The 19,859-nt window shown below is 38.8% G+C and overlaps 1 protein-coding gene across 3 annotated transcripts in view; it reads right to left on the bottom strand.

Annotated features, from left to right (window-relative positions):
• LOC104929332 (adenylate cyclase type 1) overlaps positions 1-19,859 on the bottom strand; it is a 33,031-nt gene that overhangs the window by 11,180 nt on the left and 1,992 nt on the right. For all 3 annotated transcript variants that reach the window (XR_003461277.1, XM_019262295.2, XM_010743823.3), the window contains exons 2-7: positions 17,343-17,492; positions 16,949-17,067; positions 10,944-11,055; positions 2,073-2,200; positions 879-1,037; positions 262-403 (exon numbers count right to left, since the gene is read on the bottom strand). Coding sequence is in view for 2 of the 3 variants with exons in the window: in XM_019262295.2 (XP_019117840.1) it covers positions 262-403; positions 879-1,037; positions 2,073-2,200; positions 10,944-11,055; positions 16,949-17,067; positions 17,343-17,492 (810 nt within the window). In the remaining variant the exon portion in view is untranslated. The remainder of the gene's footprint in view (positions 1-261; positions 404-878; positions 1,038-2,072; positions 2,201-10,943; positions 11,056-16,948; positions 17,068-17,342; positions 17,493-19,859) is intronic.

Below are 19,859 nucleotides of genomic sequence, written 5' to 3'. Positions count from 1 at the left end.
CAAGATAAGGCTGCTTTTTTCAACTTAGCCTACTCTGACTTACCACGTACAGTAGTCCAGGTTAATATGGATTAGCATACGACCTGCAAAAGCTTTCCTAATGTGTACAGTACTGTACACAATGTCAACTGCGGCTAACGCCTAATGTAATTGTAAAAGTGTAATCTGTGGTTACAGCCAATGCTGTCATGTTAAGCATGTTCTTCTGCTAAAGGCTTACAGAAACTATACATTCCTCAGCACAGAATCACAATACAATACCTTCCGTCGGTGAGATGGCACTATAAAGAAGGTTTCAATTTCATGTTTTTGGAGGAAGGCGTTCCTTTCATGTCCGTTTCCAGGCTCCACCTCATAATCTCCATTTAGGCACTCCAGCGTAGATCTGGTGATGTGGACTTTGCTGTGGAACGCAGGGACAGACAGGGACAGAATAATACACAGCACAAGTCGTCTCATAGCCACTGCTGCTGCAGCAGTTAGGTGCATTTGGCACAAACAGTTCTGAGCAGGTCATCTGCAGAAGAGTGTTACAGGAGACTGTTAAAATAAGGTCTGACATCCTGTTCCTGCTGGCATTTTGTAAGAGTAATAAATAAATATAAAAAAGAGTCACTTTGATGTGCTGCAGAAAGGCCCTTCTGCTTATACTCTTAAGTCTTTTAATATGTAGGGCAATATTACCTCAATTACAGATCACATAATCAGTTAATACAGACCCTTGATTTAAAAAATATGTAGGGCAATATCACCTCAATTACAGATCACATAATCAGATATTATTTCTCCAAGCACCATAACATAAATAAAACAGTAAAATAGAAATAGAGTCCAAAGCTGTTGAGGTTGGTATTCATGTAAAAATGTCCAGTACTGACCCAGGTAGTCCTCCAGCCTCCATCACATTGGCTAGGGTCACATCATTGGACCACACATCATATTGCCATTTCCTGAGGCCCAACACTCCACACAACACCCGACCTGTATGCAAGCCCACGCGCATGTTAAGGTTGACTTCTGTGGCTTCTGCTACTGACCTGCAGGGGTAGAACATATATGGTGTTGGAGTGAGGATGTGCGATCAAATCTATATCTGTATCTACACTATAGTGTTTGTCTATAATTAGGCAGAGCATAAAAAGACAGCAGAGAAGACGAACAAACATGGGACACAATATGACATTAACAGGGCATTACAGTGTGCATAACTGTGCATTAGCACTGTACGGTTATTGAATAAAATATAACTATGTTAGCTATGTAAGTAAAACTAAGAATGCTGTTTATAACAAATTGAAGTTTATACATAATATTGAACGGTTCAGTGTGTGTTTATGCACAAATCATCCCTCAAAGAAAATCGTCAGTGTTATGTTAACATAGCAACATTGTTGGTATAACATTTGAGAATATGTGTATATGTAAAAATAGAATATATCATCTTTATGTATCCTTATTGGGGTGAGATACAGGTGATGCACACATCCTAAATTCGGAATAGTATAAAATAACCTGTAACCTCATTCTTTGTAAATACTGTAGATATGGCTATATCTGTCAAGAACACTGTTAAAAAATGCTCCGCTTTGCTCTAACATACCAAAATAGAACAAAAAAAGACTAAGCTAAGTTGAGCATTTATATGTATGTTTATAATCAGTGGTGAGGAAAACGTTTAAGAACAAAACTTAAATTAACAGGCTTCCAGTCAAGTCATAAAAGGGATTTAATCTCATTTAATTTCATCTCAATCTCTCACTTTCTTTTGGTCATTCTTTTCCAACTTCCAGAATTATTTTATATTTATATACTATTTTATATATTATTTTATTTGGCATGCATGAAAAACAAGCTCTTTTAAGCTCAGAAAAAAGGCATATTTTCATCAGTAAAGCCTTTTGTCTCAGTTGTTGAGTGTTAGAAAAAGCACACATGGCTAATCAGGCTGCAGTTTCAAGGAAATCTCTCAACGAGGACTCGGCTAAACAGCATGTTAAGAATAAAATAAAGATTAAAGGGATGATGGTTGGATGTAAATTTGTGTATGTAATATTGCTACTACTGTTACTCACGTTATGGTGTCAATCATATCCAGACCCATCTCTACACAACAGTGAGCGTGGTCAGTCTTGGGTTGGGTCAGTCCTGACACACAGTAGTAACAGTCGCCCAGGATCTTAATCCTGCGACAGTGATTCTCCTGCCGAGCAAAAGAGAGTGAAATCAGTGACAAGATCATCTTTACTTCTACTACTACTACTATTTTATTTCACTTAATATTGTGAACCTTTGCACATTTTCCGGACAATATGTTACACAACTGTACAGCTCTTTCATTAAAACAGTGGTCATATTGGCTTTTATTGCCTTAAGAATATTTTTTTGTTCACAGTATTATTGCTTTTCTTTTTTCTATTTATAATTCTTGACTTGCAGAACTTGACTTGCTTTCATCTTCATTCATATTTTTCTTAATACACCAAGGAAAATACCTCATATGTGAAAAACTACTCGGCAATAAACAGATGATTCTAAATGTCCAAAACAAGTCGTAGTGCAGCACCTTTCACAGGATCAGAAAGTAGCCTTTAATAATCACGGTCAGCCCAGTTACAACAGAGTGCCAAAAGGCATCATTCTTTCATTTCAATCAAAATCGCACCACTGGTGTTTGAATTTTTTTTTTAAAGTGACATTAAATTATAGTTTATCCATTGCACTGATCCATATCCATCAGTGTGATTTGTAAGTAGTGCTTCAAGCTACCCAATGTTGCAAGTTCCAAGGTCAATTGAGTTTTTGGTGCAAGAGTTATGGCCTTTCAAAATTAGAAGGTTTTACCTTAAATCGTCATTATTAACACTGTAATGTTTATAATTTATCAGAATATGTCACTATGCCCAACATTTTTAAATTTACACCGGTGCTCTTATGGCACTTTACAATTTATTCTAGTACTTGAAGAACAAGTTGGATATTTTGTAATGATACCTAAACGCTGATGGCAGGTTTTAGAACAATTAGTTTCTCCAGTACTGATTTTATGTTCACAGCTGCCACGCTGGCATATTGACAACAATCATTTTTTCTTCCAACGTGAAACACCAAAATAAACAGGAAATCACTCTTGAAGTGTTAGAAGAGAAGGTCTCTCACTCTTATGCCTATGTGCTAAATATGAAGCTACAGCCAGCAACCAGTTAGTTAGTGTTTCCAAGTGGGAAACAGCTAAACCCTGACTTCTTGTTTCCACCCTTTCTGCGAAGCTAAGAAAACCAGGGGCTGGTTGTAGCTTGATATTCAGTGGACAGACATAAGAGAGTGGTATTGATCTTCTCAACTATCTCAAGAAACATCTTTCTTCTTAACTGTCCACAGAAATATCCTGATACACATAAATGACCCTAGATTCAATTGGTGGATCAAATATACATTGGAAGAAACAGACTCTGTGTGCTGTATATGTGAAATTAATGTAGTCTAATAAATAAATAATTCGATACACACACAGGCACAAAATAAGAGAGACAGAGGCAGTCAATAAAGTAAATACAGTTAAAACAACATACATGACGACGCTGTGGATCTCCTGCATATTCATTATCCCATGCAAACGCTTTGAGACTTTGAACTTACACCAACGCTGAAATGCAGCGTTAAATCAGCGTATCAGTCCCACTTTAGGGAATAAGGTGAGTCACTCTCTCACTCTTTAGGGACAATAAGCAGTGGCATGAAAAGGCGGCTTACAAATATATCCCATTATTAGAGGATATGAGCAACAGACATTCATTTTACCAGGGAGACCGGGTTACCGTGGACGCCTTCTCATAACCCTTTATTGTTTCCATGGAGGTAATGGGATCTCTGGCCATGCATGTAAAGAGCACAAAGACTCATAATTATGCACATTGGTGGGCACAAGACAAGATGGATGCTCTATTTTTAACATGCAAGCCATGTGAGTTTCAGAAAAGGGAGATATCTAGGGCTCGTCCACGGCAACATTTGCCTCGTGTAGTTTTACATGCCGTGGTGGTGTGGTCATGCTTTCTGAGTGCTCAGTGGCATGGAGGCACATGTGCTGTTATTAGACACCAAGGGCACAAAAGAAAAAGCACCCAGCAGCAGTGTGTTGAGCATCTTTTTGTATTTTAGCTCTGAGAATGGCACTGTCTGTTATAATATTGTCTTGAATATTAAATTCAATATTTAGATAAGAATTACTGATACTAAGAATTACTATATGTATTATACAAACGTGTTACTATTTACTGAAAAAGTGTCTATGCGTCATATTTACTGTGTAATATGAGAAAACTGCAATCTTGGACATTTATGTGCACAGGTCTTTCTAAATTTGATATATAGTTATTCGGATGTACTTTATTCTTACAGACCTCTCTGGTTTATTTCTTGTCCTGCTGTGATTCCTAATTTATTTCCTGGGGATCTTATTTGATCTTTTCTTAAAATACAAAATTTTAAACCTATGGTCAGTGGAGTGAGCTCAGTGCTAAAATTAACTACAGACTATCTTAGCTTAAAAGTCGTTATTTCTATCTGAACACGGTAAACACTGAAATTACGGAGCTTCTTTTTGAAGTCTACTTTTTTTTGTTTTGTAGAATGATTTCACTTCATCATACTCAGGAAGAAGTCATTCTCCTTTCTGCGCTCACTCTACGTACCCAGCTCGATTTCCACCTTAGACCTGATGTCAAAAGAAAGTTACAATTCACATGGTTGAAAAAAACTGTCTTTCTCCCTTATGAAGTTACTTCATGAAATTCTTTGTTATGGCAAGTTAATGCTATCCTCTCCAGGTCTTTCACATCTTCATTTGACAATAAAAAACTTTTTTCTATTACTACAAAGCCAATGAGGTCCCTCCGGGGTAACCCAGGTCAAGGTACAGCAGTAGCAGATGGCGCTATAGTGAGGCACGGTTGAAGCTACAGGAAGCAGGGAAAGCCCTTGTACTTATAGAGTCTCCTACTCTGTACTTTTCCTGTGCTAATCTGCACTGTGAGGGCTTAGGAGCTGATTCAGTCACAAACTGGATTACCTCTGTCATGTGACTGAAGTACTGTAGGCAATCTGGGTGGTCATCAGCATAAAGGAAACATGGGTGCCGTGTGTTAGGCACAGGTAGAATTTAACACTTATTTCTTATTGGAAAAAAAAAAGAACAAGCAGCAGTAGTTTTAACATGGCTGCTTTGGGTATTTTATGTTGTCAATGAGGTAAGAATAGAGAAATGAGAGCAGGTGTAGTTGTATTACCAGACACCTTACATACAGTATACCCATATGTTTGCAAAGATGCAAATTAGCAAACACTTGAGTACGCACAGACAAAGAGAAGGTGACAAAAAGGACTCGGAGACAGGGAAGGGGAACATTCAGTAAATGATTATGAAGGAAAAGATGATCCAGCTGAGAGTAGCAGCAGTTAATTTCCTACAAGTCCCCCAAAGGAGAGAGCAGTACACGCTGTGCTTTGTCTTTCATACAAAGACAAAGATCAGTACTGTGTGCAAAATATTGATGGAGCCAAAGATTAGGGTTTCCACTCCTGTAGCTTTGGGGGGTTGAAAGGACAGAAGACAGAATGTGTGTATGTAGCAGGCTATCTCCAGTTGTATGGCCATGTAGGTTTAAAGCTTAATTCTAATTACATTATTATATAGATTATAAACAATCCACTAATGCAATTTATATCAATCTAGCTTGGTTTGTTGAATTATTTCATGTAACATTTCATTAATATAGGCAGACATTTATTCATTGTGAGGGCCCTCTCAAGATTTCCTCCAGTCCACCAACTAAATATTTCCTGATCTGTCTCCAGCTCTCTTATTGATTTAAAACTAATATACAATCATTTATGTGCAACAACAAATGAATAATATATCAACACCTCCCCCTCCCACCACAAACCTGGAGGGCTGGTGCGAGTGTGAAGTAAACCTATGTGTTGTTTTCCTGGAGTGATATAAAAAAACAAAACATGCACACATATGTGTGAGGAATGCTGCAAACTAAGATAATAATTGTAATGCAGCAGATATGACAATCTAACATTAAACATAAGGAAGTAAAATAATAGGTAAACGGTTTTGAAGCCGAATGTGATTATATAAATAATGTCTAATGTATACTTTTAACCTACAAATACTAAATACTTCAATCACTCTACTTAACTTGATCTGTAATTCAAGATTACAGTACAGAGCTGAATAAACTATGATTTTTTTTCTTTGGCAGCTTTTCTCTGTCATAATATATAAAAGAAAAAAAAACAGCTTAAGAACACTCACTGTGAGTTTTGTAATTACAGTACAGTCGGGGACATACTTCCTGTGAAATCAGCACTCAGCTGAACAATACTTAATATTCAGTAACATTTTACTCTGATATGACAAATGAAAAACGTGTAGATTTATTTCAGAATACAAATTTTAAGTGGTACTGATTGCAGGGTATAACAGTTGTACGAACCATTGTCAAGTCTGAAAAATCACTGCTTTATAATGTTGTCAGGTAGTGTAACGCCTTTGATGCATTATAGGAAGTGTAAGTGAGCCTTATAAGCGACTAAAAGTGAGTTTATCTCCGCCTCTGCCTTGAGACAGAAGCTTTTTTTTCTCTCTTACTCTTCCATCAAAAATCAAACTGGCTTGTTTGGTTTGGGTTTTGCTTCAGTCCACAGTTTTCTAACACGCAGGCTGCAGGACTTGACAGTGATCCTTGCACCTGCTCATGAGAGAAACCCAAACAGGGTTATTTGAGTTGTGTTTACACCCAGACTTTAGTTTCGAAGCAGGCAGCTGTCACAGTACGGGCAGTGAACAGTCCTGCTTAATTTAAAAATAAGACATTTCTTTATTAGAATCCTAACCAGTTGTATTTGTGACATTTTTCTTGGAATATGATTATATATGATATAAACCTGAAGATGTACAAATGATGACATCTACAAAGTTAATTATTTGCAGAACTATGCATTTACTTCATTGAAAATATAACTGTATTTAAATTTCTTCTAATCTTTACAAAAAAAAATCGTTTCCTCACAAACAAAACTGTGGCACATCATGTTACTCATGACTAGATGAGTCTGTGGTTTGTCACTTCTTCCAGTTAATGAAGTACTTAAAGTATAATGTTTCAACAGGGAATAATAGTTCTGACAACTGAATGTCAGATATGCTCCCTGGTTGAATTGTTATTCTCTTAAGAATAAGTGACTCAGGGGTAGAAATATGGCAAAGATTTACATAAACATTCATTCATGCATTCATGCACTGCACATGTGATGCAGGCTATTTTGTAAGCTAGCACAGTCACATGCGCGTGAATGAAAAGGGATCTCTGACAGATAGATACATCATTGAGCCATCCTAAAAATGGAAACATGAGAGAGGAAGAGAGTGCAGAGAACCACGGGGCATAAAAGACACAGTTGAGGGAAGTAGGCTGCTGCATGTCAATCAAGAAGCTGAGAAACAAGAAGCGGAGGAGTCTTAAAGCCGTGATGCAGGGAGGTGTTGCGAGAGGAGAGAAAAGAAGAGAGAGACAAGAATGAAAAGCTTTGTGAAACTCTGCCATGGAAACAGCAATGACACACGCATGCATGCATACACACACACACAGACACAAAAGCACATCCAGTCCAGAGCTAATAATGTTATATAGCATCACAACAACCATAAATTAATCACAGAGTCCCTCTCACAACAGAAACTGTTGTTTCGGGTGCCGGACAGACTGTTGGAAACTCAGCCAGGGAGAGGAAGTGTTTATCGAGTGATAGTGGGACCAGTTGGTGTATCAGTTTTTGGTGTGTCTTTGAAATAAATCTCCATCTTTTACTACTTTTCTTTAAAAAAAAATCCAACATTGCCACCATTATTGTGAGGCTATACAGATCTGTATGGTTACATGTATTTAAAATACAACTGTCAGGTCTTGCGGTCGAGTTCAGACCACTGGTGTTATATTTTCTGAGTATTTCAACACAGACACAGTCTGGTCAGAGATAAGGCTTCAAAGCTTTCCTGAGATGTTTGCACCCCTTGTCTTCGGTCTCAGCGGTAGTCGGCAGATTCTCAGCCTGGTGGTGAGGAGTTATAATTACTCTCAGCTTGTGTTCTTGTGGGTGGTTGGAATGAAACAGCAAATACTGATCAGTGTGAGTGGGTTTCCTGTAAACTTCAATTTTCAAACTAACCCTCCCTCCCCCCCTCCTACCTTATATGGTACAATCCAAGACAGAAAGACTATTGGTTTTTGTCTCCTAATGTAAGTGGCTGATCTCAGGGAAAGCTCGGTATCTTATGATGTGTTGCCAACATGTGCATTTAAACAAACAGCTAAACATGAAGGTCTCATTTCTGGTCTCTCCATATAGATATTTGCAACGGTGGTCAACAGGCGTGCACGCTTAATCAGTACTCCAGGAGTAGGGCTTAAGTTGAACCTCCATATGGCCCTGACTTTGACTTAAAGACCCAGCCTGGCTGGACCTGTTACTGGTGAAACCAAACAGACCCTGTGAATTTGCTTTAATCCACCCATTGCTTTTTAGGCTAACGCAACACATTGGTTTCTTCCCACACGGCATTGCACATTTACTTGTTATGCATGACACACAACGGGTCAAATTATTACGGGTAATGTGAAATATGGAGCTTGTAGCAGTGCAGCATATTATCACCCAAATCTACAACTCCATGGAGATTTTAGCATCTTCAGCTCATTGTTTTGTTTTGTCTTGGATATACGGCCTGCAGTCTTAGAGTCTTGGTTCACTATCCCCCGCTCCCATCAAACACAGCAGCAGTATGTGGCTGTTTTCAACAACAAAACAAAGATTGGTCACACACCCTGGCAGCCAAGTTAGCAATTAGCTGGTGAAGATAATATAAGTATTGGATAATGGAGTGACCGAAACAGAGCTAAAAGTACAGTGGATGTTGAGCTTGCATTCGCCAGTGGACCACTCTGAATAAATGCTAGAGTTGCTCCATGTTTGTTGGATGTGTAAATAGGTAACTGTTCGTTAACACACTAACACATATCAGCCTTATAAGGAGGTAATATGTCAGCGTTTGTTCACAGCTTGTTCTCAGCCGCATACAACTGAGAAAAAATGTATTAGTTTACGTTCATTTAAAATTCTCACCAGTACACATCTGTGTAAATCAAAGCCTCTTTGAGACAGATGAACAGAATTAGATATTAGAGCATGTACGATATTTTTATCTAATGTCAAAGATTGTGTTTAGTTATTACGTGTGAAATTCAGAAACTGGTTTGTGTTTGTTAGCCAAACAGGAGAGGAGTGGAGAGGAGACTTGGTCTACTACATCGATAGCACTTTAGGAGAACACTGCATTCCTGGCCCAGTTCCCATGCGGCTTGACAAGTCCAAAGAGTGGACAGGTGGTGTGGGGATGGTGCTGGAATGGTATTATGAGATGATGCCCAGTGGCCATGTGGCATCGCCCGCTCTTCGTATGGAACGAGAAGAGTATGAGTGCCCACAGTGACCACAGCTATGAGTCACTGGCACCGGCACTTCCTGCCAAAGTGGATCAGAATGAGTGGGGCTTTGGGTCAGGGCAAAGCTAGAACATTTGACAACAAGTTTCATGGCTGGGGACTGCCTTTAAGTGTAACATGAGTCTCCCAGATATCACCCGAGCAGAGATCAGACCAATCTATTGAGTTGTCATTAGAAAAAAAACGAAACTGACATGGCTAAAGATAGCATTTCTTCTACACTTCTACACACAAAAATGTGTCCTCTGAACACATTTATTGTAGAAAAAAGCTTCAATTGAAGTAGCACTGACTTGTCGACATGACTTGACTCATGAAAGTATGTCTGTGTGTGTATTAAGATGCATGGAATCATCTTGTTTTGACTAATAGCGTCTTGGGGTAAAATGTTGCTTTTTGTAGGATAAAAACACACTGCGGCTGACATACAAAACAGCGAGAGTCATCTGAAAAACAACCAACCCAAGATTAATTAGAAAGGCGACAATAATTACTTGACAATAAAGAGACAAATGAGAGGCACTCTCTTTTTGCGAGTTCTAATTTTGTGCCTGTAAACAAACAGAGTTAAAAATAGAAGCTCTCAACACAGTCAAATAAAACCTTCTATGAAAGCAAAAAAGGGTTAGTTGTAATCCTGTGGATTAATGGATTTGACAAGGGTATGTGCCTGGTGTAAGTAATAGAGGCCAGATTACATGTAGATAAGGCTGTGGCAGGGTGATCTGCAGGGGCTCAACCTTCTCACCAAACAAAGATACTGTATGTGTCAGCCAAACTGAAAGTGTTGGAGAAGGAGCTTTATCTTATTCTGCAGATACACTTTGATTCTGATTAGGTTAAAGCAACCTCTTAAGGTACATACAGTATAGTATGTAACACCACCACTGACAGCGTCACATTTGAAAAAGCAACTAGATTAACAGCAGCAGCCATATTCACAGCAAAAGTTGGGAGGATTTTAAGCAGCGAAATCACAAAGAGTGAAATATTGGCAGATGGGATGAGAGCTGAAATCTTTTCCTGACTCAGTGGCCCCCTTCATTCAGTTCATTCACACAACCAGAGTGAAGGGGAGGTTTAGCCCTGGGTAAATCTGGCCTAGATTAAAAAGCTCTGTCAACTCTTCCTCAAATGAAGCTGGATAATCATATTAAGCATCATATGGGCTTCAAATATTCACTGTGACATCATGCTAAGCTGGTACAATCTTGGCATGTGCCAACAGCCTGTGGCCAAACAGTACACGCAACACACATCGCTGCTGTGTCAAAGTTTGGACATAGCATACACAGAGAGAAAAAGAGCAGCTTTTTATGCCAAACAGTGACTGTAATTGTGGGATGTGTGTTCAACGAAGGGAAACAGACTCACCGTGGCAAGCTCATCAAACTTTCCAAACAGCTCATTTAGCAGTTTAACCAGTTCCTGGGCTGTGCACTGAGAGGCCAAGCTGGTGAAACCGACTATATCTGCAAACAGGATGCTGCAACACAGAGAAGAAAAAGAAGCGTTTGAGTTGATGCATGTTATTTATCCCAGCGTGTTCTACTACACGCAGGAAACAACACTATTGGGAGCCTGATGAGATTTTAGCTTTTCAGGATTTTGTTTGAAATGATATTTAGGAAGCCTGAGCCAAAGTCAATTTGAACATTCTCTTTGGGTAATGTGTTTACAGCAAGCTAATCAAACATTCAAATTAATGACCTGCAGCAACAGAAAAAATAAAAATATATAAAAAGAGAGAGAGTGAGAGAGCCTGCTCTGCTTTTTAACTGACTGGCAGCGCAGTCAAGCAGAGTGACTCAAAATAGAAGCATTCTCATGGGGATCAAGGTGGAGACATGTCCTGTTAGGAGCTGTTCTGGGATATAATGCAACCATCAAGGCACTGTTACTGTCTCCAGGTGAACCTGTATTCCCTTTTGACATTTGGTATATAGGACTCAAAAAATGAACTTTAAAGTTGAACTGAAATGATATTTTTTTGGAGAAATCAGCATATGCATGAAAATATACATGATGGCTCAGCAAGGTACTGAAATAACATAAGCCAAAGGTAACGCATAGTAGGACGCTAGATTGCTAACTTGCACTTTACAATTGAAATATGAGCTTATGGTCAGATGTCTTAAAGGTCCAGTGTGTAGGATTTAGTGGCATGTAGTTGCTGATTCCAACCACCTCCCATCATGGCTATTTAGTTTGTCTGTTCTGGGCTACTGTAGAAACATGGCAGACTCTGTAGTAGAGGATCAGCATCTCCGGCGTCTCCCCCCAGGAGCCTGACTGTTTCCATAGATATGTCCAAAACTAGTTTTATCCTATTTTGACACAACTAGTTGAATTTCTTACTGTATATAAACAGTTTTGTCCTATGTACCATTTGTGATTTGTGCTGATTATCTTATTCATCATGTTTCATTGTAAGTTATTATGACAACAGGCCCGGGAGAAAAAACGCTTACTCGTGTTGAAAACTCTGTTATCTTAATATGGTCCTCCTGCCCCTGAGAGACAGCTCATTATCAATCTGCATCAGAGCCGAGCAGGAACTTTTCCAGTGAAGGATTTGCCCTGAGTGCTGGGTGGCAACGAGGGTGTGAAGGGGATTAGTCATCAAACTCTCTGACTGTCCTGAACAACTTGCATGTCTGTGGCTCTCGATGCTGACGGCAGACTGCTGCTTGCATGTGGGCTGAAGTTTTCACAATGTGACAGAGTGCTGGATCTCTAAGGGGGAGCTGCTAAATGTCATTTTGTTGTCTCACAGATGTCACCGTAATGAGGGGCAATGGATTCAGTTTGTGTGAATGATTTAATTGGCAACCATCTGTAGCTGACAAATATTTGAAATGTTAAATACTCTGCTGGTGTAAACACTTAAAAGTATAATTCGCTAAAACTCTGATGCTGATAACCTATTTCATATCAGCGGACAGAATAAATCATCTGAATGTGTACAGATGTCAGCATCTAAGTCGAGGCAGCTTTAATGTTTGTACTCAAAAGAGATGGATTTTGAGTGATCAGCCAACACAACATATGCCCACTTGCTTAACCCTTCAAAATATCACAGCATTATGTCTTTACTCTCAGCAACATTTCCTTGTAAACTGTCCTGAATTAAAGGTTACACATCTGATTATCATTTTCACCCAAATGTCTCTAGCCTCTGTTTCATGACCTCATGTGAACTTCACACTCAGTTATTTTTGGCCTCATTTAAACCACACGGACACGCCATTGTCTCTGCTTTCACGTGAGGCACGCATGGAGCACGAGGCCTTCCATTCAAAGTTCCCGTCAGGAATCACAACACTGAGTGCTTTGTTGTACAAAAAGGAAATAGAAGAGCCCCTTCATTTAGAGTGCTCAGCAGAACGCTCGAACGAGAGTAGTCAGACCTTTTAGTCCCTTGTTTTACAAAGATACAGAAATCTACTGTCATGTCAGTATGGTAGTATATCCTACAAACTCGGATTTGGAAAGTTCTGCGAGCAGCATAATAAGATGGGTCAGAAGATGCTGCTAAATTCTAAATAAAACCACAAATGTTTATGTTAGTAGCTGCATATTCAACTCCTAAAAATGTTCATGATTAAGTACCTTACCAACATGAGCAGCTTGTCCCACTTAGCACATTATGAAAGCACACGAATCCAGTGACATACATTAAAACACATACAAATACTTGTTAATTGGTATCCATATCACACGTGCTACAGCAGGAACATTAAATCACAAGAACGTGAGCGTGTGCTGAACATGCAATTAATACCACAAACATCTGTGGCTTATTTTAATTTTGTATTTATTTTTGCCTTTTTTGAGCTTTATTGTATAGCGACAGCTGAAGAGTGACAGGAAATGTGGGGAGAGAGGGAGATGGGGAATGACAGCCACAGGTCGGATTCAAACCCTGGGCTACCGCGGCAAGGACTGAGCCTTTGTACATGGGGCGGCTGCTCTACCGACTGAGCTAAACAACACCCCATCTGTGGCTTATTTTTAACCAGACATTACTATTAATATATGTCTGCATAACATGGCTTTAATTCTATTTCTAACACCCCAGTGCAAAATGTGCTGTACATCACGCTTTATGTAAACTAGTGGATCAGAGACATTAAATTTGCAGTTGCGTGAAGAATGCATTTCTTTGAGTAATCCCACACCTTGAAGGCACTCGTGTTTTTATGATTTGAGACCACTGAAAAGCACAGAGATCGCAGACTGTGAACTTTGAACTCATTTTGAATGCCCTCCGGCAAAACCTTCAAAACAAACACGGCAGCATTCTTGGCAACAGCTACAGTATAAGTTAGCCCCAACCAAAACTACTGCACCACACTCACTATTCAAGGTCAAAACTTCATCCCCAATGCAAGTAAACTCTATCATCCACAGCAGGCAGAGCACTGCAGTTCAAATGATTAAGCCATGTAATACAAATATGATTTTTCCCGTGGTAATAAGAACTTCTCTAATATCTAATATTGTCTAATTTGACCTCCCTTACACCGTCATCCATTATTTCCTCTCCATTGGCACATATTCAAGGAAAGTTATTCCCCCAATTATGCTAATCTCCCTTTTCCCTCTGCGGGAGGCATTACTGTAGCTATTTTGGCTGATGTGATTTCAATTTAATCACATAGTGGATGATGCAAGCCGCTTGCCAACTCAAGGGGTTAACTTTGGACGGGTCCCTCTGGAGCTACAGTATGTGGGCTGTGTATGTGCTGACGTCGAGCCAATAACCCGACACAGACTATTGTGCGAGGTGCTTACAGCATATTTTAAAAGGAGAAACTTCTTTGAAATAGCATGAGTGAGCATCTGCAAACATTACAAGACCTCCTTTCAGTGACCCAAGTAGGTCATCCTGGTAAGAGAATCACATGATTTTGAAGTGATGATAAATTGTAAAGTGATAATAAACTTTCATTAAAATAGACATGCAATATTAAACAGCGCATGCTCATAATTTATCACTATTTTCGTTATTTATCATGTAAATAGTTAAAAATCCAATTTATTAGACTTGACTTGATAAATTAAGAAACAATTTTGAATTAATTACTGGTGGTTTAAAAATGTCCTACTGTCGTACTGTTTTTAGTTAAATAGCATTTATATATATATATATATATATATATGTATATAGTATATATATATATATATATATATATATATATATATATATACAGTTACTATACTACAACCCCTAAAAATAATTAAAGTTTATATAAATATCAGGCTATAATATCCCACATATCTTGTTAAATAAACTTCAGGTTTGTTACTCTGGAGTCATATTCTTTTTTTTAGTGAGTGATTACTACAATATTCCCCGGGCTGGATTTTAATCAGATCAAACACTGCCCACAGACACCGAACATAATGAAGAAAACTCTGAGTACATTGTGTTGCACACTGTTTACTTTCTAATTACAGTCCACCCAAATCACATAAATCATGTCTGCATCCAGTCTAGATCTCTCTCAAAGGGTGGTGCTATCTGAAGCAGTTCAAGGCACAAAAGCAATCAGCAGAGCTCCACTGAGATGTGTCCATATTTAACTGCCGTGCGCACACACACACTGCGTTACGCAACAAGAATTTAGTCTCCATTGCATTTAATCCCCTGTAGCAACTTAATCCTGGGGCTAAGCAAACTCTCCTCCTCAAGCCTCCCTGCTGCTCTGAGAACACAGATGAAAGGAGGAAGAGGAGAAGATAAGGGTAGGAAATAAGGAAATGTTGGAGGTATGATAAAGGAGATTTAGCAATACAGTAAGAAATGCAGATTAAAGTTGGTGATGAAAAGGAGCACTGAGAAAATATGAATTATGAATTCCAGAGAACAGAGCGGTGAACTTCACGTTTTCAAACATACTGTTTACACTTTACTGTTTCTGACGAGGGGTTAAAAGGTTAATCATAGCCAACTACAGCTGCAGGTGTCAGGGGGTTAAGTGAAAGACAAATATCCAGATTTGCACTGGTCCATTTAAGTACTTTACTTAAGTACATTTAGGAGGTACTTGTACTTTACCTTTAGTACTTATTACACACAGTATTTACAATAAATAAATACAATAAAATCAGTTTAGAAAATTTTGCTTTAGGTTAAATTGCCTAATAGTATAAAGTAGTAAAATAAGCTTTGTCTTGACTGGTTAGAGCATTAAAAATTGCTGCTTTCATGCATCCATAATCATAATACAGTAACAAATTATAATATAATGCTGACAGGTATGAATATGCTGCATATTAAGTTCCTTTACCTTCATACCTTTATAACCTTTTGAATGCTGGACTTTATGTAGTTGTAGAGGAAATATACATTGTAATATTATAACTTTTCAATATCAGTGAAAAGATTTTAAATGTGCTCAAATGCACCACAAATATTAGAAAAACAACTGAATAACAACTGTTGGATGAGGATGAGGTAAGAATGTTTGGGAGGGAGGAAAAAGGATGAAAGGAAGACAAGATGGTTCCAAAAATTCTTCTAAACACCCAGATTGTGTCAGATATAGTATGTTAGCTAATGTCTTCTTCTGGAACTTCTCAAAGAGAGACAGCTAGAAATTATGCCGTACCCACTGTGAGATAATTTCTATGCCGTAACCTGCAAAGAAAAGTAATGATCTTAAGACGGAACGCTGTTGGGAGCTTGGCAACTGTGCACGACATTGCATAAGTGCCAGAGGAATCTCCTCCTCACTAAGCATTGTTTAATCTGCCTTACTGTTTCCCCAGGAGGATCGCTATCTCCAAAAGATTTATTTCCCTTGGAGGCTACTGGGATATGACGGCCAAGAAGTTGGCATATGCACCACTGGCATAAATCTTTTAGTAGTCTAAAATATGCCCAGATTTGCGTTAGTTCCTTGTTGGCCATATAGCATTTCATTGCTCAAAATATTGCCACCCACTTTAAACGTGCAACCTAATGTCTCTGGACTTTTCAGGACTGATAACAAATAAGTGAGTCAGGGGCCAACCCTTGATATTCAACATGAAGAATTAAATATTTTAGTTTTTGCAGCCTGGGGCGGTGTTAATGTTTTAGGACACTGTTAGGTCAGATCACACCACATTGTGTAGCCCTCAGTGTTCTTTCCAAAGGACATGTTTGGTCAAGTCATTCAGTTCCTTTTTTTAGCATGCACTGTAATGCATGGAGACAGTGTTAATGCCACTATTTGAGCTGGAAAATCTCCCATGAGGAGAATATAATTTCTCCAAATAGCACTCTTAAAAGCTGTATGTTAAGTCATATCACAGCTAAGAGGGGGGGTTTGAATATCACTGGGATTGGTCTGCAGTTGTGTTGTGTTGATTTGATTTGAGGATCCTACCTGACATTGTCATGGCGCTGAATGTAGATTTTGTGAAAGATCCTTTCTGGGGGCTTCAGGAAATCCTCTTTCATCTCCATAGCTACGTTCCTGGGCAACAGACTCATTAGCAGGCGCTCCTGAGCGTGTGCGTGCGTGTGTATGTGTGGGGGGGTGGTTGTAAAGAAAAGAAAAGATAAAGTAAGTTTAAATATACATTTATACAGCAAAGTTATCATAGGACAAAGTGTTTGTAGCGATAAGAAACGTGCTAGACATAAAGGCATGAAATCTAACAGAAATAAATAATGTGTCGAAATGACTCACTGCACAAAAGAGAGAGGCGGAGAGACAGAAAAAAAAAAACACACATCAAATTTTACCAATAGTTTCAGCAGTGTACAGGTGCCTGTACCTGTTTCTCGTTCTCATCCTCCATTCGGAGTCTCTCTTCGATGCAGTTGCGAGCCTGCAGGAAGGCCTTCCTCTGGGCTCGTTCTGTCAGGATGCGCACAAACAGGCCTGACAGGTTGACACTGGTGAACAGCACTGTGTTGGCAACCAACTGCGAACAGAAAGAAAAAGATCATGAAACAACACAAGCTTTTATATTTTAAGTGCAGTTGTGAAAGACACTTAGAGTGTTAGGGAATCATCAAGAGATGCTGTGAATCTACTGACTGTTAGATGATGTGAGCTTAATAATGACGAAGTGAAGTGAATTTGTAGTGTCAGATATGTACTGTACATATTCAAATCTTTAATTGAACTGTCTATGTTTGTATGTTTATCTACTCATATGTACAGTATTTTGTAATATACCCACATACTACATATGTGTGCCCCTCATTTTAAAGTCCTGTGACTGGGATTTAGGTGCCCTAAATGGAGGTTTACGTAGAAATAAACCACATTTCTCAATTCCTTGTTGGATTTTTGAGAACATTTTTGAATACCGTATTTATTAACAGTTCCACACATAGTTTTTAATGCATTTTAAACTTGTTTTTTGTGTTGTGACTAACTGTATTTTAGTGTTTTTTCTTTCTTTTCCCATCTACTGTATGTGTATTTGTTTGGAAACCTGTTGAAAACAATTGCAGGTATAAATACAGTTGTATTGAATTGAATTAAATTGAATAAAATTCCTATAAACTATCCAATTATTAACTCACTTATGTTTGGACTATACACTGTATAGATTACTATTGTAATCACATATTTGACTTTTACCACATTGCGTATAGTGTAAAATGAATCAAAAATCCAGAGTAGCAAACATCCTCCTACATGACGGATGGTTGAGAGGGTGGCGAGGCTTAATATGTCTCTATTTTGGGGTCTGTGGCATTAAAACGTTTGTGAATCTGTGCTCGGGTTCATCCATCACAGCAGCATGACTGCTTCAACCTTGTGCAGGACACCAAAGAAAAAGAGCATTTTTTTCTACTTGACTTGAGGTCGGCTGGCTACGACTTTGTATACAAACCAAACAAGGTCCTATATTCACCTCTAGAGTGTACACTGGCAGGCTGTCACCCTGGGCAATAATTATATATTTGTAAGAATTCATTCTCCTCATATCTCAGGTCATTCATCATGAGTGTTTTCTACAGCTAGAGTCAATGCTGGGGCGTATTTGACCCCCAAGGAAAGCTACTACAAATTACATTATGCTTTACTTGTTAAAAAAAGAAAAAGAGAGAGTCATTTCAGGGCATTCGTGTTTCAGCGAGCATTAATACACTGTCAAAGCTTCATATGATATACACACAACATCTCAAAATTAAGAAACTTCTATCGCCTGCAGACAGACATGTTTCCCAGTCCAATGAATAATGGATTGCCTTGAAAAGGCTGATTTTGGCAGCAGCAGTCTGTCTTTGTGCTTGGCAACACTAACTGGCGAGCATCAATTATATCTCGAGTAAGTTAATGTGGACATCTGAGTTGAGTGGTTTCTTGCTTATTTGTGGTGATAACAGTGATTTCCTTTCAAATGGCAATAATTGACTCTTATTGAGCTACACTCGCTGTCTCTCAGTATGATGTAGCTCCCTGTAGTTTTATACAGTGAGGAAATTACAACCATTAAATAAAACATTTGAATATGCAACAGAATTGTTTTTAATGTGCGCTAAGCTGTTGAATATAGCTAACATTTGAAACTTTAGGGCTATCCTTTCATATTATTACTGTTGTGCTTAATGTTAATGCACAGCAAAATAAGACTCCCTGGAGCAGGTTACATTGTTTATAGCAGTCATTATATAGTGAATGTGCTTTGGATGGAAATCTAATATAATAGTTGTTTAGTGTTGGTTGTAAACTAATCCCATATAACTCCAAACTCTTTGCTGTATCAATAAAATGTAGCACTAAAAAGACTAGTCTATATTCCTGACAGATGGCAGTACAGTACACGATAACAAGACTCACAGCTGAAGAGCAGCGAGCAAGGAATAACCTATTTTTCAAGTAATATTCTCCACAACACTCTGACTGAGACTGAGCCACGAAAGCAGACAGTGCTGTCGGCTGAGTGCCTGGGACCTAGGTGGGTGGTTGGTGCAAGCCTGGGCTGTGCGGGGTCATGCCACACAGCTCATCTCTAAGCTTAATGGATTAGCTATCTCTGGTAGTCCAGCTAACACTGTCCTTCACATGGGTATCCAGGTATCTCATAGCCTACATACAGGAAAACAATCTCCTCAGCAAATACGCTGTCATCATCCGAGGGTGTGATGAACTGATCACGTCTCAATTTCGTTCGCCAAGAAATGCACAATCTTCATGTCAATATGCTGCACGGGGGCAGAAATGTTCCATTACCCCTGGAGGGTTTGACTGATGTGACATATCTTCTTTCCTCACACCTGATGACAGTCAGAAATGTGTGTGTGTGTGTGTGTGTGTGTGTGTGTGAGAGAGG

The sequence above is a fragment of the Larimichthys crocea genome, chromosome II (genome assembly GCF_000972845.2).
Source record: "Larimichthys crocea isolate SSNF chromosome II, L_crocea_2.0, whole genome shotgun sequence".
Lineage (NCBI taxonomy): Eukaryota > Metazoa > Chordata > Actinopteri > Sciaenidae > Larimichthys > Larimichthys crocea.
The sequence above is the reverse complement of the archived record's forward strand: the minus strand, read 5'-3'. Positions and strand labels throughout refer to the sequence as shown.